Source organism: Diorhabda sublineata, chromosome X (genome assembly GCF_026230105.1).
Source record: "Diorhabda sublineata isolate icDioSubl1.1 chromosome X, icDioSubl1.1, whole genome shotgun sequence".
Lineage (NCBI taxonomy): Eukaryota > Metazoa > Arthropoda > Insecta > Coleoptera > Chrysomelidae > Diorhabda > Diorhabda sublineata.
The window spans coordinates 37,052,126-37,078,105 of NC_079485.1; the positions used below are offsets into that span (position 1 = coordinate 37,052,126).

At 30.8% G+C, this 25,980-nt stretch overlaps 1 protein-coding gene across 1 annotated transcript in view; it reads right to left on the bottom strand.

Annotated features, from left to right (window-relative positions):
- Positions 1-25,980, bottom strand: part of LOC130450926 (lachesin) — a 395,900-nt gene that overhangs the window by 51,160 nt on the left and 318,760 nt on the right. The window contains exons 6-7 of the mRNA XM_056789650.1: positions 24,153-24,437; positions 709-771 (exon numbers count right to left, since the gene is read on the bottom strand). Of these exons, the coding sequence (XP_056645628.1) occupies positions 709-771; positions 24,153-24,437 (348 nt within the window). The remainder of the gene's footprint in view (positions 1-708; positions 772-24,152; positions 24,438-25,980) is intronic.

Consider the following 25,980-nt stretch of genomic DNA (forward strand, 5'->3'; position numbering starts at 1 on the left):
TAATCTTAAGGTTAAAGGATACAATATAATTGCGAGCATCCATCATTGTTTTTTAATTGGGGTTCTGGTGTTTATATTATATGTATCACATGTACTCATTTATTTTAATATTAGATTGAAATAAGATTGAAATAGATTTCTTTCCTAAAGGACGGCTGGGCCGAGGGGTGCTCGGATTAATTTGGTCTATGGCTGCAAGTACCCTAAATCCAGCATTAAATAGACGTATGTATTATAACCAAATTTGGGTGAAAAACACCATGAATACTACATAATCGCTAAAATATAAATAATCATGTCTGACGTATGAATGTGACACTTGATATCGTATCAGACAAGGAATGTTGGATTTACAACCTTTTCGCTACTATTATTTGCAGGATCGAAAATTCAAGGAGCTTTTCAGAAGTACTGTAGAATGTTGAATGAGGAATATGCCATTGACACATTTGAAAATATTTTCAATCAATGAACTACTCGCCTCTTATTCTTTTCGCTAGAATTTCAGTTATTAGCATACCTCAATCTTAAGTCACTAAAATACTCGTATCGAGAGAGAATTTGAAGGTTTATTCTTTTGGAAACAGTTTATAGTGTACACATGATTTAATATATTCATAAGCATAAAAATGTAGAGCTTTCCGCTACAATTTGCATTTTCATTTCCCGTTTGTTGAAAACGGATAAAACATTTGTCGTACTACTTACTTTCTTTGTTTGAATTACTTTTCATTTCAGTTGCCCTGGGGGGTGTCGATGGCATTGGTATTTCTGAAAACAAAAATATTTATTTACATAAGAAACACAATTAAAATGAATATTAAAATATTATTTCCAGAAAAAAAAACTGTATTATTCATAACATTCAAACCATTTTGCGTTTTACGATGATTATGAAAAGTTGAATTTGAAAATATATTACATCGGAACTCCAGTGACCATAGATCTATGAGAATTATGTCCCAGATATGATAGGATCAAGCTATTTTCAGATTTTAAATTGGATTGATAAAACTGTGTTAGATTTTGTTGACATATACAGGGTAATTAATTAGGTGCATATCAGAAACGCACTCCATCGAATTAAAATAAATATTTTTGCGTATAATGAAGCTGATCTATACTAGAGTGTTCAGAAAGACAATATTTGGATTCAATCATTTGCTATTGAATGATATATTACAACAGTAATTAGAAATATAATTCTATTAACAACTGAACCATTGCAATTAGTTGAGAATAAATTTAGGTAATGATCAAAATATTATTTTGCTACAAATGTAAATTAACTTAACAGTCAGTACTGAAAAAATGAACCGTTATCACAAATAACGTTAATTCTAATTTTTGCTGAAATCCAAACGTTGAGTGTGATAGTTTAAATCAAATGATTATAAGACATTTTTCGTGGATGCTACCTTAATGGAAGGAAGATTGATATCGATCAATTGTTCAGAAAATCGAAATTCTCGTAATCCTGTGGTTTATATAAAGGTGTACTTTTTGGAAAACAAAGTTGCCAAACTCACAAAAGTGAGTGAATTTGTATAAGATGGAATTCCAGGTAATAGTAAACTGTATTGATATTTTACTGTTATTGATAAATCTTATAAATGTTATAACAACCATTGCAGCAATACTATAAAAATCAAGAACATGCTAATAGCCTTGAAATGAAGGCATATTTTTTTAATAGAGCATCAAACCTTGAATATGACATTTTTACCAGTGGCTTTTCTTAGCCTAGTATTATAAAACAAACGCTAGGTAAACTATAGTGACACAAAATATGCCCCCTATTGATAAAATCTAATTGAAGACTCGTCTGTCAACATTATCAATTTTAGATGCTTATTGATCTTATAATGTCCTGTTCTAACATAAACTTTCACGCTTATATTTGACATGGTGAATAACATCATTGCACCTCACCTATTTTTCAGCGACCGTTTTATTTATTTATTTTGCAACGCTACTAAAAAGGTTCCAGTCTAACGAATGGCATCGCCGAAGCTTATTTATCTTTGGAATAGCAAAGAAATTAGTGTACGTTGAGATCGTGGTCCATTTAGTATTCCTAGCGAAGCAATGATTACATAAGCATTGATAATCTGTAGAGAAAAAAAATATTGGGAAAGGGGAACTATCACCGAAACTATCAAAAAGAATACTACAAAAATCCAGTATACAGTTATTTCGAAACCACATTGGAAGATATTTGGAAATGAATCTAAAAATAAACTATCCCATATCTACGTAAGAACAATAACGTTTTTATTTTTTGAACAATTTAGTTCCCTATCGAAGAATTGAGCTACCAGGTCATCGATTCAATGCTGATATGAAAATGTAGGAGATTCGATAACTGAGGTAAGAGGTAGTAAGAGTAGATAAACTAATAGTTAGAGATTAACTACAAAATATACTTTAGACAGAATTAACCATTAGTAGGGATGACTTCCCCACAGTTGTTTCATCAATTAATAAATATATAAACAAACTCATCAACAGAGGAAATTTTTGTTTCTTACCAAAAAATATTATTTTGAATGCTATTTATATAAATTGACGATGATGTTAAATGGACAAGAAATATTTGAGTTTCATGAGTTCGCCTAGAAAGATCTAAGCGTGGAATGACGATGAATGAAATAATTAACTTTTATAGCATTACATGCAGATCTACTGTGTTGAACAATATGTTTTAAAGATAACCCATTGGCGTTGCGTTCTGTATTTCAGTGTTCAGTGTGTAGTTCAGTGTCTCTTATTTTTATATTTCTTATTTATATATATATATATATATATATATATATATATATATATATATATATATATATATATATATATAAACAGTACAGATTCAAAAACAAAATCACGTGAAATTATAAATCTCGCAATCATTTTTTTAAGTGAATATTATATATATAGCAGAAGTTATTTAGCAATAAAAAATTAACCAATTAGTATATTGGGTCCTCAGAGAATGCCACCTTGCTATTTATATTATCAGAATCATTCTTCTTGGTTATGAAAACAATAACAGCTTAGAGATAATATGATAATTTATGAGATTTTTAAATTAGGAATAGTGAATCAAAATATAATCTGTAGATAATTCAATGAAAAGAAATTGAATTGAATTTGAGAATAGTTTCAGTCAGTATAGAATGAGCATAGATGATGATACTTGGTCTTTTGATTCTGAAAAACAACAAAATTACAACAATTGCTAAAATGAAAAATTTTTTCAAAATACTCACTTATTATCTTCTCTTTCTGTTTTTCTGAACTTTTTCGCATCTTTTTCATAGTATAATATCAAGACGCATATCCAAATATCCTTTATTCACCAACCAATTATTTTAAATTTATTTTTGGAGTGATCAGTCAATTTACTCAATTCTGTTTACTTAAATTGTTAAAAAAATTGAAAAGACCATAAAATCTAAATCTCGTTGAACTATGAATGTTAACACTATTTATTAAGAACTCAACCTGAGACTGGAACATTTTATTTGGAACCATCTAAACAAACAAAAGGACCATGCTGCAGACAATAATATTCGCCGCATCCTTTACACGTATATTTTGTAAGCCTTGTCAATTCCATTTGTTAGAAGGCTGGTAATGCTTTTCTGCAGTTGTTTCCGTAAATGCTGATTTTCTGCTAGGAGCCACGTCCAGTGCTCTACTCAAGTAGAGCTAAAGGAATAGGAGACGTGGGGATGAGTGCTCGCTAGCGTCTCTAGCCTGTCTTAAAAAACTACACATATGTATCTGCTAAATACGATACTGGAGTTAATGAAGTATAATCTAACTTCTTCGGTTTTCTGATTATTTTCTGGTATATATATATATATATATATATATATATATATATATATATATATATATATATATATATATATATATATATATATATATTCAATTATCTACCTACTACATGTTAATGAGAAAATATAGAGCTATTCACAATCGAAGGGTCTATAAGCAACAATAAAAGATAAAAACAAGAATTCTCTCATTTTTTATCAGTATTACAGTATTAATAAATTTATTTAACTGACATATTGGAAAAAAATAATGTTCCAATGATCCCAATAATTGATTTTTTCTTTTGATAAAGAAAAAATTTGTCAAAATAATAATTTATTTGAAATTAACATATCAATATGTAATGGCCCTAGTAATAGCTACTAATCGTTTTTTCATGGATCGAATAAGTTTCTTCACTCGATCTTGTTCGTATCCCATTCTTCAGTGAGCGCCGTTTTGAGGTCCGATTTCGTGGCTGGTGCCAGATTTCTAGCCTTAACTTCTCTCTTAAATGTATCCCATGAATGCTTGATAAGATTTAAGTCCGAGCTACGTGCTGGCCAATCCATAGCGGCAATTTCGATATCTTATAAATACTGCCGTACGGAATCTGTAGTACGTGTATGAGCGTTGTCCCGCGTTAGGATGAAGCTTTCGCCGATAAAACTGGCGTAGGGAATGACGTACTTCCCAAAAATTCTTCTTTTGTATCGGTTCACCGTTAATCCCCCCGCTTCACTGCAAGTTTCAATAAAAACCAACTCGGCGTTTGCTTCCAATAAAATTCCCGCCCAAACAATCCAGAAGCTCCGCCAAAAGCCACGTTTTCTTTTATGCAACAATGCGTGAATCTTTCTCCAAGTCTTCTGTAACTATTCCTCTTCTAATACTACCATGAAGACACACTCTGCTTTCGTCTGAGAAGAGAACGGAGCCTAATTGTTCCTCTGCCAATTAACGTGTTCACTGGCAAATCGTATACTTAGTGGAATAGGCTTAATTTGTAGTAGCTCTCCGTTTTGGCTCAAGGTTAGCTGCTTTAAGTCTTCTTCTGTCTAGTCAATCACAACCACTCCACGCATAATCCGCGATAAAACAGTTGGATCTTATACTTGGGAAGCAGTAAAATGGTGACTTCTTTTACTCTGGTAAATATCATACTTCGCATGTTCTAGACCAAGGACACGAAATTAATATCTTGTGATCATTGACTAAGTTTAATCGAGAGAAGTAATACCTACTATGAATATGTAGCAAATGATTGCAATATAAATTATTCCGTTTAGTTATTTAATGTAACATATTGTTCCATGCCACGGTTGCATTCAAACTTTGACCAACTTGGCTATCGTATTATTATATACGGTGTTTGACTTGTAACATATTGTACGAATTTATAATGTCACCTTACTGCGTCTAGTTGGAAATTACTAATATATATCATATGAACTTGAAAGCAATCAATTTTATTTAGGCTTACATTATTTGGAATGATGAAAATGGAATGCACAAGTTTTCAAATGATTATTAATATAACAATTATAATTAAATGTTCTTCGATTAGTAATTCCAATGACGATTTTCAGATAAAATAAATATGTGTACCAATTTAGAAATATGACGTCATCGTTAATTTTGTTAATTAGCAATAGTGTCATTTAGATATTCAATACAAGGATGGTTGTATGTGGTTTTAAGTAAGTCAAATATTTTTCAAAAGATTAGATACGGAGATATAGCAAGAAGAGAAAAACATTCATTGCCAAACTGCCTTTGACATTCTTCAAAGGAGAATTGAGCCGCCTTTTGTTCCAGATAAAGACATCTAGTTTCAACAAGATTGTGTGCCCTCTCCATTTCATTAGATTTTTTCGTGATTATATCGATACTGTATTTCCAGATGGATGAATAGGTAGGAGCGAATGTATTAAATCGCCACCGAGATACCTAAATTTCACTTCTCTTGATTTTTTATTTATTTACTTTAAAAGAAAAAGTCAGACCAACAAATGTTAAGGAGATAAAAGTACGAATAGTGAATGAGTGAAGATTTATTCTTCCCCAAGTTATGATTCAATGGTTTCGATCGTTTATTGTTACATAGTCAATGAACAAAATTATAAGCTTTCATTTTTATACATGACTATATGTTCACATTACTGAACGTGACGATTAATATCATGGCTAGAGTATCTAACAAGAATAAATAACCGCAAAACCATAAACTACGTGAATTCAAGCTGGATTCGAAGGTGTTAACTCTAGCATCGACCATATTGCTCCAGTGAGAATAATACTAGAGCAAAAAAAGAAGAAAACGAAGATTTGTGGTTTTTATAGCATTTGATTCGATAAACAGGGAGATCTTAAAAGCGTACGAACTATCAAATATTTACACCAGAATAATAAAAATTTTTAATAACAATTGCACAGCTAGAACAATTATCCCAGAACATCAAAATAGAGAAGGGAGTGACACAGAAATATGTCCATTAACAACAAATAGAAATCAGATGCAAGAAAAAATAAACAGGCTACATAATAACTCAACACCAGTGGAATCTAACATAAACAGCAATAAACCAGCAATAAAGATATTACAACATATCAAAACAGAAATCGAAAGCGCCATCCTCTTAGGAGAGAAAGATATAGAGCAAGTCGAACAATTTTGCTATTTAGATAGCATAATGAGTATACAAGGGGATACTGAAAATTATATCTAAAGAAGAAAAGGCCTAGTGCAAAACGATTTTAAGACATTGTATAAAATATGTTCTTTAATAAGTATCGCAGGAACAATAAAATTAAGACTCAGATCAATGTAAAATATGTTCTGTTATATGGGGCCGAGACATATAGCCAATAACAAAAAGAACTCCTTTTAACAAAATTGGACGAAGCTCACAAAACGACGCATGAAGATAGCGATCTCATCATTTTACCACAGCTGCTTAAACACCAATAGGTGCCCTTTGCTCCACTGGGAGCTAAATTATGATGATACATTTACATATGAATTTCTGTCCTTGACTACTTTCAATTTTTTCTGTAAATGTGTTAATATCATCCAGCGTGCTTTTATAAATTTCACTAGGTTTTCTCCGTTGCTTCTCCTCACAATTTCGTAGTTCATCAGTTCTCTCATTCCTCTCCTGTTTCAACTGAAAAATGAATTTTTATCATAATCAATCTCTCGAACATTCTCTCAAAATATTAGAGATTTCTTTTTGTATTATTATTTAATAAACAAAGTGAACATTGGAAACTTACATTATTTAAGAGACACCCTCTATACTTTGTATCCGCTTTTTGTTTTTCCAATTTTCCTGAATGGACACTAATTATGAATACAAGCATAGATTTACTTTTTTCTTGATTTGCCCTTAGCAGCTTCAATCATAAATTTTAGATCTTTTAAGTATTCAATATTTCTTGATATTGAGACTGTATGGTCTGCATAAACTATAATTTTTGTCTGTGTTGTTATTTTGGACTCTAATGACTGTATCTATAGCAGTATTGAAAAATATTTTAAGCATAGAATCTCCTTTATTATGTTCGCCAGATTCAAATTCCGCTATTGGTCGTTTTCTCTACTTACTTATTATTTCATTCGGTATTACAGTATTTCTGAAAATAGTTTTTTAAATAAGATACACATTATGGACTCTGTATATTGAACTAGCAAATCTTTTCCAGCTTCCAGTGGAATCAGTAATCTGCCTTGACTAACAATAAAATTTAAAAACTGTCTTGGTGGTAACTTAGAACACGAATGAGTTTACTCATGATAAAGCAATTTAAAACATATGTGGAAGTAAATTCTTACTAATTGTTCATGCTATGTAAAGCTTTATCTGGCTCATTTATAAAAAATTCTTGCCAAATAAAGAGAACTTCTCGTAGTTTTTATGGTAGGTCCATTCAAGACAATACTAATTTTCAAAAACTAATGAGTATTTCATTGCGAATAGAGAATAGAACCCAATCAGCAATAAGTTTTGAGTTGACGCTTATATAAATCTAGACATCATCCAAGAATATTTTTATTTATGAAAAATATCTTTTTCAAGTTCTCTGTAGTATATAATGAAGGTACTTAACTTCTATTAGCCACTACCATGCATTATTCAAAATGATTACTTGTTTGCTTATATAATATGTTACTGGGAATGTCCGAAATGCAATGTATGTTAAGATACTCGGGTGTCTGTTAACATCCTCCAAGGTAGTTGGTGAATGACCGTTATTCATCGTTTTCATGACGATTTCGCTCATTCACTGGTAACTGTTATCATAGACCACGACGACTTGGTCAATGTTCATTATGACCGAAATTATGCCTGCCTGATTGATATACAGAAATAATGATGTGTGGAAACAGAAGTTCTGGGCCAGTATATGACTAATGGAGTTACAAATTGTTACAATAAATAGAATCATAAATAGATGCAAATTGTTTATAAATCGAAATCATTAAAACAAACTACCTATACTATATAGGTAGGTAAGTTAGGTTAGGTTAGGTTAAGTTAGGTTAGGTTATGTTAGGTTAGGCTAGGATTAGGTTAAACAAACATAACCTCTTCGTTACATGTGTTAAAATAAAAGCGCAGCGACGCTTTTTCGACTGTGGCTAGTGAGTGAAGCAGCGTATATTAAAGATAGAACAGTATATATGACGTTCTCGCTGTTCGAACAAACACTGGCGTTTGTTAACATTCACACAAATTGTAAATCGCCGAATCTAAGGTTCACATTATCTCCTCCGTGTATGTAGACATAGAGGAATGCGGAAATTTATTTCTCATTCCAAGCAAGTGATTTTCCGTCATTAAAGTACTTGAACTTTTGAATATTTGAGTTCTAGACTAACTTTTACTAGTTGAGTTTTCGAGTTGCTACAAATTGATTTGTCGTTTTGAAAACCTTTGCACGGTAAATCAAATAAGTAGTTTTATTACTTTTATAATTATAAAAATTTAACAAATGAGTATAAGGAAATAAGAAGTTATTATTAGCGAAAGATCAAAAAACATACAACAGTATGAACAACTTTAGTGAACTCTAATAAGTTTTCCATATGTTTATTACTTCCAACCACTTTCTAACCAGTCATTACATACAAGACATAATTATAAATATTACATAAACTATGAGAGTGCCATAAAATTCATGCTGGAGTTCTTATCTGCAACTGACAATATCCACCCGAACGAATCATAATAGCCATTCCTGAAAACACCAGCCAAATGAAGTGCATGGAAATTTGCTAAAAAATATACCATTAAAAGTGGTGAGCACACCAAATAGAGTCTTTAAGCTTAATCTTTCGTGGTTATTTATGTATGAAGAGATATCAGAATGGCCTCGTTGATTTAGTTATGTACTCAAAATGTCGAATTGGTGCAAACAACTTTGGGCGATTTTTCGGCAACAATTGTGGGTGAGTACATTAAAAATCCTATTTCGAAGGATTATAATCAGAACGGAATGAATCCATAAGTTGGCTAATGTTAATGCCAAATAAGAGAATTTTTGAGGAAATTCAAAATTAAGAAAGAAAACACACTCAGTTATCAATAAATATTCACTTTCTTATTATGTGTTTAATGTATTTACCAGGTAACTTTATGACATTTTCAGGTACATTATGTCGTGACAAACTTCGCCGATCGACAGCAAGAGCGCATTTGATGTAACTGTTTATTATGGTTGCCATGCACGTAATTATTCGCTGGGTATGTTCACAGGAGGTGGTTGATTTGGAGGTCCGCGTGTGCGGGCGACCTTCACGGAATCGAAAATCAATTCTTTCGAGTAACCGTTACGTTAGGTTAGTGTCACAGTGTGCGTGTGTGCGTATACTCCAAGTACCTGCCTAGATTGCGTCAGTTCTTTTTCTAGTGTTTGTTTCGGATGGTTCTCTCATTGCTCGCATTATATTGGAGCTTCCAGGCCGACATTAGAAAATGATGCAATTAGATTCAACAAAACAATACTTGCAAGATTTTATCGAATTTATAGTCATCCAGTTCTTCGATAAAGCAAAAACAAAGAATCCCATAATAGAAACAAAAAAGTAACTGCTTATAGACAGCTCATTGAAATTGGATAGAAATTGGGCCAGATGCGAAAGAAACTTCTAGGTTTTGTAAATATTTACAATAATTTATGAATATTAATGATACTTTTCAGTTTACATTTCATTTTCAATATGTGAGTTATTGTATCAGATTCCAAGTACCACTTATCTCATATTAATCAGTAGCTAGAACCTTCGAATTCTCTCAAACTCGTCATTTCGCAATGTACTCAAAAATTTTGCAAATATTGCAAATGTGCAACAATTTATTTGATCTAAGTTCTGGTATCTATCTGTTTAAAACAAGCTACGAGAATTCTGTTCGGGAGATTTTCTCAACCAGAGTATTTCATTTGAGATCCACATCTCACGACTTTAAAAAACTCTGTTCATTACTGCGCTTTTCTTTTTTGTTTGCATCCTAATTCTTTTCTCTCTTCTTCTAAAATGTCAGAGATATCATACAAATTTTTTTTGCCCCCTCAAACTCTGGAGCATAACAAAAATCAGTTTCATTATGCTTGCTGTACTTCAAATTCACACGGCAATAATATTCTTTATTCGGATTCAAATCCAAAGCACGCCTGTTATACAGAAAGTACCTAAATATAAGATTCATTCCATGGTCATCTGCAATTTATTTTAAGCATGCATCGTTCCAACTTATATTTAAAGATATCCAATTCAATGATTCTGGCCAAATTAACAAGAGTAGTAATAGATTTAGGGTACCTGACCTAACTTAACCGTCTTAAAATAGTTTTCTACCTCTTGTCAGGGTTGGTTCACGCCACATCCACAATGTCAACCTAGTAATTTTCAGTGGAAATTTGTTATTTAGAATAAATAAATTGAATAAATTTTCTACAAACCGTACACCTGCTAAGCACACTTTTAACAAATACCTACGCAATGGAATTCGTGCAGTTGACATATGATAATTAAGCTGCAATGTAGTTATCACACTTAACTGCCTAAAATATATAAAATTAAATTTCACATAATTAAAAGCGTTGGCCTGAGTTGTTAGTACAAGTGCTAGTAGGATTTTAATTTAACCACTGAATTATTTTATAACCTGTTCAATAGGTGAGTTTCCATTAAAGTAAATAATAATTATTACATAATTTACTGAATTATGAACGAATTGATTCAGGAATATAAATTATTGATAGTAGTTAATCAAATTAATCAATTTATAGATGTATGTATTCACCCCTTCAGTTCATGTCCTAATGTTTGCATACCAAAAGCAGATATATATATTTTTGAATTCATAATTCCAATGTAGAATTGTGAAATTAGAATTTATTGACTCAGTCCACCCTGGTTACAATAGAATGGAATTCAATATTGGAAATAAAACTATTTATTTTTTGGTATAATAAAAACATCACATCTACGATTGAGGAAATCTTTATTGTTGAAATTAAAATACGAACATAAACATGAACTTAAAAAGTTATATATTATGATCACAGAGAAAGTGTTTTCCTCAATATATGAATATATATTTTTGATTGTTCGTGATGAGTCGTGTTACGTGTCTTTTGATAATTATTGCAAAAGGCAAGTTGAAATGCGACATTGATAATTGCTTAACCTATAACATTAATTGTTACATTTCAAAAATATGTAGCAGCAATCAATTAAAATCATAACCCCTAAAATATATGGTCTAACAAAACTTGACCAATTTTCAAGTGTTTAAACACCTCACACACTATTATCTAATTATTTGAAAAATATTTCGAAAAAACTTCATACCAAATCAAATATATCAGAAACACATATATGAATTACAAGAAAAAATTAAAAATATCAAAATTCCTGGAAATGTTATAACCGAAATATATATGAGAATATAAATATTTCATTTCCTTATACCCGAGTTTCGCTTCGAAGTTGTAGTTTTACATGGACTATCTCCCCTAAAGTTAAAAATGGTGCATTAAGATGATTTTGACAGCAACAATAAGAATTTCTAGAATTCCAATAAATCATTTCTCATAAATTCCATCCATATAAAGTAGGTTCAACAAAATAAGCGGCAAAATGATCGGCCCCTCTTCCATTGAAAGAAATTTAAATGGTCCGTTGAATTCATATTTATCAATGAATATTATTATGACAGATTTATCTGGATTATTTCCAAATCCCTGTATTGTCAATTTAGAAATTACGTTATTAAAATATTTCAAACAATAGCAGTATCTGAAATAAGATGGAGCTCGACTTCTCTATGCGTATAAAATTAGTCATAGACGTCTTCTCCATAAAACTTGCAATCGTTCAATTTCTTTATTTTTTTAAGGGGCAGTATCGTAAGAAAACATAGATCGAACCAACCCATTCGAATGCTCCACTTTTTTCTTCAGTTCGGCTTTCTAGTGATTATCCCTTGAAAAATTAAACCGTTTTGGTTGGGTGAAGAAAAAATATCAGTTCCATTTTTTGTGTGACTTTTACTTTTTCGTTCTTCTGTATGCCCCCCTGTGCTGACACCCAGATTAGTAGAACATTCTTGGCCTAATTTATTTCGTGTTTCGGGTATTCCATGACCACCTTAGATTTAAATAAATATGAGTTTATTGCTCTTTACTGTCAGATAGAATTTCTATTCCACTTTCCTGATAGTTACTGTCCATATTTAATTTCGCAACTCTTCGAATGTTCGTTAGTAATTCGTTAAAATTCCTTACAAATTCACTGACAGCTAGCATTTTCAAGATATTTATATATTATCACTTCAATTAAATTAGTCTATTCAATTGAATTAGAAATCAATCATAGTCATTCTAGTGTATTATTTCAATTTTAGCGGAGGTATTGAGAATATAGCTATAGAGGGAGAGTGGGGGAATTGCGGTCGCGGGGTAAATACGGACTAGCAAGTATATACTCATTCCCTCCCCACCCGCGGCAGCCCGGTGCTGTCATCTGTTTCTTTCCGCCATTTTAGTACCACACAAAAACTTACGACAGCCGGCTGTGCACGTGTAAGTGAGTATGTGTTCAAAGTGTAACAAGTGGGATCATGAGCACTGCACTGCAGAAACTTCTTCTAAAGGCTTTAATTGTGATTTTTGTCTATGATGTAGGTCCACATCATAGACAAAAATCTGTAAATATCCCATGCTGTCCGTAATTAACCCAGGGTCAGTCCGAATTTACCCCGAGCGCTACGGGTAATTACGGACAGACAAGGTTTTGTTTTTGCTAAAAATATATTTGTTGATTGATCTCGTTCAATAAGTATAATTGTTTTTGTAGATGTATAACTAAAGATTAATAAAGACAGACTGATAGTACGAATGTAGTGCGTTATTTACCTTCAGCGTCCGCAACTCCCCCATCCTCCTCTACCTCTGAAATTGTGGCAATTAGGTATAAAAACATGAGAAACTTTGAACATTGCTTGAGCAATTTAGAAATAAAAAATTCGAGGTGATCTAATTGAAATAACAATGTTGTCTGAATTTTCAGATATATAAAAGTTTTGAGAACAAGGTATCAGATAAGCGTCTAAAAATCGTTTGAGTCAATCCTTTCCATACTTGATACTCAAAGTGTACAAATAAGGTTTTCATAAATGAAAATATACAGGATATAAACTCGAGAAAAATAATGAGTTAAGTCAACACGATGTAGGTAACTTTTAACAGACTATTTCCCATTAATTGAATGAATCAAAATTTATTAGAAAATGGAGATTTATTTAGAAAAATTAATAGTTGAACAAACTACTAACTACCACTTGAGAACAACCTACTAACTACCACTAGAAACCCTCCTTCGTTATTGTTTTGTTTTCAGCTACCATTAAAATAGAGATATTTATATTATTTCATTACTTTTGCTGTACATGTACGAATAACTTAAACTCTGCTTGTTGTTTCTAAATATTATGTAAATATAAACAATGTTTTCGTAATCTATTTTCGTAATCCATTTGCACGCACATTTGTTCCAGGTCACAGCTGAACACTATGTTTTTAACATATATGAAAGGAAAATATAATTTAATTCCGTCTTACCAGAACAGCTTCACTCTAACATAACACCTAACATAAAAAAGTCTCTTGCTAATTATGTTCACCAATGTTGATATTCTGGAATGAATTTATACTACACTCTAATGTTATGAATATGAATAACTTAAAAGAAACTCCCAATAAAATTAAACTATTACGCGAATCCCCTTCCGTAAAGTTGGTATTGATTTTCTACGTATACGGTAGCATAATGAAACCATGAAATGAATTTTGAATTCCAATGGTCAAGAACGACTATATTTAAAATATGTCTATCAACTCAATTGGAAACAAAATAATAGAGGATAACTTAGTCATTGTCAACTAAGCAAAATATGCCTCTGGCATCATCTGTTCATTTATCGCTTCCTACTGAGCCGTTTTTTAAGTTTGGGAACAGGTAATAAAAAAAACTTTTTTTTGAGAAATTCTGTTGTTTCTTTTTAAATTCGGCATCCAAATGTGTCAAAAATAGTATTATTGGTCATTTATTATTTTACATCTTTCTAAATAATCGATAATAATAATGAAGAATAATAATCGACACCTTTGAAATTACAAAATCATGTGTCCTTCACCAATTTAGCCATAAAAAGAAACAACTTTTTCTTTATTGGGAGCACGTTTTTTGGATGAAGTCCATTGTTTCGACTGTTTTTTTTTTGTTTTGGGGTAATAATGGCGTACTTGTGTTTCATATACTGAGACATATTGACGGAAAAATTCACTTGGATTTTTATTTTCGTAATTCTCAACATGGATATATCATTCATACAAATTATGTGGATTATTACTGTTGTAAAAAATGGAACTGTTAATATTAGACTAATATTGAGTTCTTCAATTTGAAACAATCAATTTTTCATTGTAACGCTTAAAAAATGTGCATTGAGATGAAGTTATTGTTAGGAAATAATGATAAATGACATGTTTAAAAGAGAGATATACAAATATTTTAGTGAATTAACAAAAAAGAACTTTAAATATCTATATGTGAAATCCCTTCTCTCACCATGTCTAATCACAATGTTTTTCTGAGAAAGACATACATAATCAGAATATTTCATTATTCCAGAATGTAAAAACAATTGAATGAAAAAAGTAATATTATGTGGGACGTTCTTTGTAATAATGCTATGGGACGAATATACCAACATTTATAAAATATATTGAGACCTCATCAATATGGTAAAGAAATTAAAATGAATCAACAAATAAATTAAATAACAGAAAAGCTACAATATTTTTTGAAACACAGTAAAATTCAAGAAAAAAATTTTTGGGAATGAATAATTTAAAAAATCCATCATTGATAAAAAACATAAATTTATAATTCTATTCTCAAAAATGCAATAAATTGAGTAATTTATATTAATAGATACTCTTTTTCGCAACTAAGAATGTACGATAAAAACATGTTTTGATATTTTTGACGTAGGTGGTCTATTTGCTGAAAGTTTTCATTGTCAGATTATCTTTTAATAAAACAGAAATTAGGTTGAAACATTAAAATTATTGTCTGTTGAAAAATTAGTTATTCATTAAAAGCGACTAACTTCTAGTATGTATGCAGCGTTATAATACTTGAATTTTTGAACCAACGAAGGAAGCAAGTTGAATGTGTTCAATTGCTACATGAGGATCTCAGATAAACACTTTTCAGGCTTCAATCGGCGTAACCTTCAGAGAATCTAATGAGAAGTTTAACTTATTCTATCTTTGGTATTCGAATTTTAACCCAACTAATTAGTTTAAAGGTAGTATTATCATATATTTTTGATTATTCCGTATCCACTTATTGTATGCCACAGGTAGAATTGGGCAAATGTCCCAATTGGAATTAAAACTTTATTCTTATGAGACTATTTGGTGCTAATGTTTTCCAATTCTTTAGAAATATTAACTTATGTGATAGTTTTAATTCTAATTGCTTCAAAAAGTATTTGAACTTATTTTAGTACATTCTTTGATTTTCCTCAGATTCGGAGCTCGTATTTGTATAGAAATCATCGTTGTATATGTTTTATATTAAAAATTCAAATTTTATGTTTTCCAGATTATTATTGATATCGACAAATGAAGAATTAGATACAAATCTTTTCCAACAGAAAATATTGACAATTTCATGAATTCCTAGAAACACACGTTGAGTTCTAAATACTAAATAAATCTCTCGTTGATCCAGTATATTTGTTGTCTATATTTGGTAATTTATTTTTAAACGTCCTACATGGGCTCATACATTTAAGTGAGCGTCAGTAGTCTTCTAGTACTGCTCCATTTGTGTTATTTGTCAGTTAAAAATATGTTTGGACTAATTCATTAAATCTTAATTTATTGACATCAAAATAGAGCTTTGATTTTTGACAATATTTATTATGCTCTGCAACGTACATATCTCTTAGATTAAAAATAATTTCTGTCATCTGAATTTTCAGAGAACAAATATATGATAATCACGAATGCCTGGTAGTAATCTCATTTGATATGTGCTAACCGATGTATAAGAAAATTGGTGACGTGTCACAGCGAACAATGCAAATTAGGGGTTAAAGTTTTACCCGTTTGAAAATTTGCCGAAAATTTCATGACAAAATGTTCGAGTGCTTATTGAATTTCTTCATCTTGTTTAGATGGTGAAATGAGAACAATGTGTATTTAGGTATCAAGAAAATTGAATGAAGTAGACTCCAACTTTTTATTGTTCTCATTCGACAAATTAATAAGTGCCAATAGTTCAGACGAAAATGAGTCTAAATAGGCAAATAGATAAAATCAATATCATACATAATTAAAAAAATGATTGAAAAATACCATTTTCATTTATATATAGTTCACACCTCGGTCATATGAGTAGGTGTCTAGATACTACCGACACAAACTATGTAAAACTATGTTTTCATGAAATTCTGAACGTAAAGATAGTGATTTTGATCATCTTTTATTCAAACTCTGATTTTCTAATTCAACTATTTCAGCTCTCAGTGAAGGTAAGTACTTCCATTGAAATTTAATAACAGTTTGTTTTATTATTAATTCATTCGAGGGATTATAGAATGGATCTATTGTCTTCGTCCAAAATATAAGTTTTCAAGCACTCGAAGATTTGTCTGTCTTTGTCATTAAAAAAAAACCATCGAGACTATTGTACGCGATAACTTTCGTTATTATCATCATATCATCAAAGCCCTGTCTAAATACCGTGATGAAAAAGATTATTTTTCAATAAAAGAATATTAGATATTCAATTAATTAAGTTATTTCGAAGATAAATCCCATATTTAAAATACTATAAGAAGCACCTAAGAAAGTAATAGAATAAAAATGACATTCATGATTAACTCATGACATTATGATATTATTTACGCCACCTTTCCTCTGCAGCACTGGTTTTCGCATCCGATTTTTATGTAATTCCAGCCAATTACTTTTCCTGTAATAAGCATACTTGTTCTTTATTATTTGGAAATATCCTACAATTTTTCATTAGCTCTTCTTTCTCGGCCCTATTTTGTATCGTTCTTTCTTATCTATCTAATATGTCATTTTAACTGGTCAAAATTTTTTCGCCGGTTCTGTTTTTTTCTTCTTTTTTTCCACTAGTAATTTCAAATAATAGCCATTATTTGTGTTGATATTTTGGTTCTTTTGCTATTAAAATACAGCCAGAAATCACATCGGGTTGTTCTGTTTTTATATCGAAATTTGACCTTTCGACCTGTAGTGGTCTTTATCAAAATCTGTTGAAATATATATGAAATTAGTATAAGTCATATAGGTCATAATACATTATCCAAATATTTCACTAATCTAAAATCTAAAACACCCAAAAACAGAAGAAATAATTTCATATATCAAATACCTTGTAATCATTTTGACGCTAACTACATATGGTAGATATCTCAGTATTTAGAAAATAGACTGAAAAGTCATCGTTACATTAACCTGCATTAACAAACCTCGAAATATCAAAAAAAACATAAATTCAATTAAAAAGATGAAAAAATTCTTGAAACGGAATCTAATATACGAAAAATAGAATTTTTAAAAATGATTCACATTCAAAAGAACGAGAAAGCTATTAATGATAGAAAAGACCTAAATAATTCAAGTAAAATTTACAGCTCTGTTTTATAAATTTAAAAACATTCACGAATGATTTAACCGATAGCTACTACATATGTTTGAGATATAAATATTAAGGAAAAAATTAATTTTTTATATTACAACAGATTTCTTTTTTTATTTTATTTTTATTTTGATATTTATGATGTATATGATCTATCGATTGATATGAATAAGCAAATTGTCAGTGTTAAGTCATATTTTGATAAAGACCGCAGCAAGTCGGAACATCAATTTTAAAACAGAAGAGACCTAAGCTCAAGACGATTTAAAAACATAAATATAAATTTCTTTAGTTTCTCATTTCTTAGATCTATTTCATATGATTATCTTGATTTTAGAATCTATCAATAAAAATTTTTCTAAAAACCATTGACGTTCAAAATATATTTTAATAAAGACTGAAAGTAGCCGAATCGTGATTATGGATGACTCAAATTGTACAATTGTACTTACAAATTTCAAAAAATCAACTTTTGAATATTTTGTACATAATAATATCAATTCTTCTTAGTGTAATAACGATCCTTTCGATAGTCATGCTTTTATATTCAACATTAACTTAAACTTTCTCAATCAATTATCGATAGTCATTGTGAAAACTTGAAGAAACGTAAAATGTCTAAAGCAGACGGTGTGTGTGTAGGATAGAAATTATGTGCTTGCCATGGTCGCGTCTGGAAAAGCGAAATTTTATTATCTTTAAACTTTTATTAACGATAGCCGTTATTACCGGAGAAAGATGAGAGGAAAATTTTCTTTAAATTTTAAACAATCGCAAGTTTCCTTTCTTTATTATATGATATAAATATGAGGTTAGAACATACACAGAAAAATGAGTATACATGTGGAAGTGTCTTCATTAATAAATCATAAGTACTCTGCTGTCTGATTTTCACTACTACATATTCCCGTCGTTGTAAATAGCTTATTCATGCACATCCAAAATCGTTTTTTTTCTACGTACCTACCACTTTCTTTACATTTCTTATGTTTTTTATCGACAAATTGCTACCAATTTCCATAACTTATTACTGGCTTTCTCCGGATCCCAAGATACATTGCTATCTCAAACCAATCCAAAATATGCTTTGGGCTTTATGAGAGCGATGACCTGACCTCCTTGAAGTTATTTCTCTCACCATTTCCATATATTGTTTCTGTTTATTTCTATTTCAACAGATCATTTTTGTATTCAAATTAATGAAAAATCTGTTATGAAATCACATTTCTGAGATTTTTATATGCTTGATAATAGATGTTTACATGTCAATGCTATGGCCAATATATCATTTATCCATATACCTCTATATTAAATTAATTTTATAGTTACCATTGTAGTATTATTCTGACTACACTTTTCCATGCCTACAATTATCTGTTATTGATTATTATAGTCCCACTCTTCTTCTATCATATTCCAGATCCTCCCAACTGAGTTTTCATTCTCTTTATTTCCATGGAGTCGTGCAAGTTCAACAGTAAATCGAATGAAAAATATTTTTCAAAATTTGTATTGCAAATAAAATATTAGGGTGGTTAATCTTTAAAATGTGCCATAAGGCTTTCGATACATCCAATTTGTAAAAAATGCACGTACCAGTGCAATTAGAAGCCGTAGTCGATGTAATGAAAACTTTGGGTCGCCCCAGCCGGTCGTTAAATTCATACTCCCCATCAACTAATATAACATGAATGAAGGAAATAGAATCTTGAAGTCATCGTTGAAGACTGAGAGAGATATAGAGAGAGACTGAGAGAAGTTGAAATTTCGGTGTCTAATAAATCTATTTCTATGTCAAAAAGGATTGTTTGGATATATCATCATAGACAGTTGTTGTTTCTAGAGAGTTGCATATTTTTCTATTTTCGCTTCAACCGACTTCTTTCAATTCAATTTAATAGGTTATTATCATTTGATAGGAGACAATTATGAGAAATTATTGAATTGCAGTAGTTACAATGAATTTGGATTGATAATACTCGTATATAATCACTTGATTGCATTTTCTTATAACAGTGTAGGTATGCTTATTGCGTACAGCACTTTTGGAACTCATTACTTTCACTTCTTTTGAACTAATTGTATGTTTGCCTCTTAATGTATGTTAAAGGCCGAGACTACAAATAATTTCCACTAATAGTATGTTTGTTATATCATCAGTGGTGCAATTGCTTGCGAATTTATTGAGTATATGAATTAATATGGAATGAAAATTTAATTAACTGAAGCAGACAAAGGCGGTTTTACTATTGGAATAATCAAATACAAAAATATTTTCACCTTGTTCAGGTAATTCGTTATCCCATAAATTAGTATAAAATAAGAAACAGAATATTTCTTACTTTCAGTTATAGCTTATGATGTATCCAAAATTATTGATTCATAACTTTGGTCGTTAAATTAGTAATCCTAACAAAATTAGGAAAAAAAACAACTAAATATTCTTCCCACTGTTTTCAAAATTTATAACGGGCTAAAATTCGCTGTAACAGTTGATGTGTATATTCCCCATTTTTAAGCAATTCCAATTTCTACGGTATTTATCATAATAATATTCAATTCGTTCTAGAGAACGAATCTTCTCGCTAGGGAGAAAAAGAGATGGCGCAATTTTTACCAAGGCCACCGTATGGCAATTCTATGTTAATTAGCAGTATTTCAAAAATATGACCTGTTTTATCTTCTAGGTATTCCAAAGAGCGAATATTTGTTCTTTCATTTAGCTAACCATTTTTAAAATAAGACTTTTGTTTTCTTAGAAAACGAGATTACTTCAGAGATAACAGCTTATTAAAATAAATTTACTCTGAGAGTTATGTATCCTAACAAAATATTTACAAGAAAAAATAATATCTAATGACGCTCCTATAAGCAAGACATTTGCATGTTCAACATGCTATGGATAGTTAATACTCTCACAAAGATTCGAATTAGCATCTTCGGACAATTAAAACGTTGGAATAATCTATATATATATATTGATGAGGAAAAATATGAGACAAAGAATTATTGATTTTGTTTGAGCAAAAAAACCTAGGACGATGATCTTGGAGTGGATCCATTCTTTTTAAACGTCCTGTACCAATAGCTCTTCGTGTTTATTCCAATTAATTCCATATTTGACTATAATTTACACTTTTGTGTAAATTATAGTGAATATTTTTTTAAATCAACACTATCAAACTAGTTAATCTATTGAAAATTCTTTTGTCTTCTTCCTCTTAGCGCGATAAATAAATAAACAAGCTTTTCACAATGAATTGTACGATAAAAAATGGGTAATGAGGATAGAAAACTCAACTATCACTTACTAGACGCTAACATGACAACTCCTCATTAAATATGTTAGAAACAGTTTTTTATCCTAACAGTTTTAAAGGCAGTTACTATGTTTTATTTTGAGAAATCTTCAAAAATAACTATTGTAGCAGAATTTAATTGTAATAAACAAAATGTCTTAAATCTCTTTATAAGTTTTTTATTCATTTTTATTAGATTAAACAGGATGATGCATGAAATGTTCATGCGTCAAAGTCAATACGATTTAATGACAAAACTGGAAATCTACAATAAATACTTCACTATGGCCCAAGCATAAGTGAAAAATAGTCTATTAGTCTTCCTCGCTATATTCAATGGATAGTGTGTTAGTAAGTAAAAATCTTATATAATGCATATGTATCATCTTGGCCCTTTTCCATTTCATCACTATATTTTTCTCAATCTAAACTTATCTTGGTTTTGTCACATGTAGACATTTAGATTTCCTTATTAATAAATTTGAACCGTGATCCGAAACACAAATATAAGAGTACGTAATTCTGCGATAATAATCAAATGTTTATCACAATATACATCAGTTTTCTTACAACTGAATCGATAGTTAGGTGGTTTTTGTCAAATATCTGCTGAATGTAGGTACTTGAAGTATTGTTGAGAATCGCCTAACCATGCAATCTTTGCTGGTCATATACAGAAAAATTATATTTCTGCGCCATAGATCTAGCCAGTTTTAGCTCAGAAACTTCTTTGTAATATGTTGATACTTCATGAAAATTAAGGCCAAAACCAAAATTAGTTGGTGAAATTGCTTAGAGGAATCAACCCTTCTTTATTGAGAATTGAGAAATCATGAAAAATAATTCAAGTCATATCAATTCCACTGTAGACAAAAATTATTTTCAACTTAGATCTCTGTTGGAGTCATATCAACGTCATATTTTTCTTTGTGTACGGAGAGTTGAATTGACAAATGTATTTAAGGAATCTCAACTGTATTTGTCGAGATAACTCTTTAATATGATAGAACCTCACGAAATTGGAAACATTTCGGAACACCGTTAAATGAATAGTGTGTATTTCCTTCAATAAAGTTTCTTACCAGCGGAAATCGAATTTAATATCATACAAATGTGACAAAATTGTTCCCAGATATAGTATGAAATTTTGATTATTATGAATTTTAGATAAAAAATAACAGAAAAAATAATTCACTGAGCAGTTTCGAAAAAGTATCAACATAGTTTTCAATAAATATTAATATAGATACTATTTGTGATATTGGATAATTGTGCAAAATCTTCTACTATTTTACCATTTTACCTTCAATTACCTTCAATTTTACCTCATGTGTGAACTTTTCTGCACCAATTGCAAATTGGATTTGTGTCATTGAACATTGGCACTTTTATTTGGGGCAGTCCGTATTCGAATCCTGGTGGGTAGTAGCTTTTTTTGGAACTTATCAGATCGAGTCTAATGGCTCCCGTGTCTACCAGCAGAGTATATTTCTCCCATTCACATCTCCATCCACATATACACTATCATTGCGACATCTGACAGAAGCTATCTGAATGAGAGGGTCTTTGGACCGATCCTGGGTCGGTGATGCTGCCTCGTAGCCAATTCGTTCCAGTTTTCCTGCGCCTTTGGTTCTTCATTTGCGTGAGTCCTAGGACGCTTGCGCAAACTCCATATATGCCCCAGTTCTCATCTCGCGGACTTGTTCGTGACACTAGCATTCTCAGAAAGTGAATATATAAGTAGATATTATCAGCAACAGAATATAATATCCCGACATTTTCAAGAGAGTTAATGATATTTTCAATTTTTAACCTTTGAATTGGTACCTATTCTAGATATCGGACTGAACGAAGTGATAATATTCAAGGATCATCAACTTACGCAATTAAAGCTCTTCAATATCTCTACAGGCTACATACCTTTGCATCTTTTACTTAGGTAGGGCTGAAATTTAGAGGCTGACGAAGAAAATTTCAAATTAATTGCAACGTACAATGTTAATTTAGTTACGTGTTTAGTTACCAAGATAAACAATAATAGTTTTATTCCGGATTTTACACAACTCATATATTGTTTGCATAAGAATTTCGATTGTTACATGTTCATAATATAAAACAATACGTGAATAACTAAACATCCCTAAAGAGAAAGAAATTGAACTTGAGAACTCTAATGCTATTTCAAACGATTGTTGGATTTTGAAAAGCTAAAAATCAACTACCTGGCCACTAGTTCGCCTGATTGTCTCTGGCTGATTCCTTTGCATTATTTTAAAACTGGAATTATCATTTAATATACCTGTTTTCAATCTGGAAACGACATAAAAGAGAACTAGCGGTAACCTCTGTAGACGATGTCTGATAATGCACTTATTGCGCGTTCCTCGACGTGAGTATACAATTTTGAAAAGTCTTGATGCGATAGAATCAGATTAATAATAAACAGGTTTTATTTCATCTGTCAATAATTTTCTAATATGGTAGTACTTCATTAAAGAAAAAAGTTAATACTAGATAGTTCATCAAAAAGTTTCAGATGCAATGCTCTATCAAATACTACATATAATTGAGTTTCTTAAAGTATAATTTTAACATATGAAGATCTGATGAACTATTCAATTGATAAAGTTGCTTGAATAACTAGTGATACCGCCAGCTAAAAAATTATTTTGTATAAAATTTAAAGGTTAAATATGAAAACGAATTTAATAGTCGAGATCTGAAATAAATAATATTGAAACGACAAATTCCGTACCCGGGTAGAGGTATATTTTATTTACCGTATAGACGGATGGATCCTTCAGTCTCCCCTAGAGAATTCTTGGAGATGCATCGATAGTTGCCGAAGTCTCCTTCCTGTAGGTTTCGCACCGTCAATTTCATGTGCGCCCGGTAGCTGTTTTCCATCGTTTCAGTTCCATACTTCTTAGTAGGAAGGAGCATGACGTTCTCGTACACCCAATAGCTAATGGCTCTGGGATATGCTTCAGTGTGGCAGTCGATTGTAACGTCTGTACCAGCAGGAGCTCCTACTAACTGATTTGGGACCCAAATCATCGGAGAAACTGCAACAAAAAAAAATTTATATGTATATTCAAATTATGTGGTGATCAAATCGATTTTAAATCAAATGAGTTTTGTAGTTTTTTAGAAAAATGCAACGTCGACTTATACGAATATATCGAATTTCATAAATAAAATAACGGATCACTCACAATTCTATGTGAATTGTGTAACATATGCTCCATAAAATTCATTGGATTTCTATGTTTATTTTCATTTCATTTATAATACGGGCAGAAGAAAAATTATGAACTATGTAACTTAAATAATAGAACGAGCACTGAGAACTCAGAAAATGAATTGAATGCAATTGGATGACGTCGTTACTCAAATTCTATAACACTGTATCAGGTGCTTTGTTTCACTTCCGGCAAGATCGAAAAATCAGCCATGCCACTCAAAGCTGCACCAAAATCTCAAATGATAAATTTCAATTAACGATATCTCTATAGAACAATATTGAGGAGAAATCTATTCAGGATGCAATTATAACCTCGCAATATAGCCGAAATCGTGTTTGCTTCTCGTTGAAGTTGAATCATTAGAAAAATTAATCTCAGGATTGAATTAGAATCCCATACCTATATTTACATCAAAAACGATTTTTTGATGTTCTCACATCTTTGTGATCCTATGATTCTAGTCTATTAGTGGAAAATACATATTTTTGCCTCTATTCTCACATTCCTCTTTTCAGTACTTTTTTTCTCTGTAACTTTCTTAATTTCATCCCTAAATTTTTATTAACATTTGTGGCATTCATTTTATAATACAAGAGGTTATGAGAAGAGTTTAGGAAATAAATATTGATAATAGACAAAAATTACAGAATGATATTAAGAGGCGTGCTTCCAACTTTTTTATATAACTACCACGTCTATTAAAAAGTAGTTTCTACATTCCTGTCTATGTGATGAATAATTCTTCCTCCAATCTCGGTAAAACGGTACCAAATCTCCAAATCTGGTTTGTATGAGGATGACTACAAATTATTCCCTTGAACCATCTAAGCAACTCGTACATTGCTTTAGCAGTAATAAGTCTGCCATTCTTATGAGGTTTTTGCATCGGATAGCTTAGCGCCCAATCCCGAGGAAATTTCATGTAGAAGATATAAGTGGATATTTTGAAATCATTTTTTCAACTAGTTCCCTGTTGATTTCTGTCATAGGAGAACTTGCTTAATCACAATCATTCTAGTGTAAACGATATTCAAAATTTTTTACGATCGCACGAATTTATCGGATTACCATATTATATTTTATGTCAAGTCTTCTCAAATTTGCGAACACACTGTTCAAAAAATATTTCTAATCATTGTTAGAGCTAAAACATATCGATAAAAAGAAAGGCAAGTAACAGGACGTTTATATAGATTCCATCTACTTTATGGGGTAAGGTATACGGTTGGAATCGACTATTGACATACGATATTATTTCCCGAAATACTAATATTTTATAGAATTCTTTTGAGAGTGTTTGAGTTGATTCGATTCCGAATATTGGATCTAGGAAATAGCAGAGACAAGAATTCATTATATACGT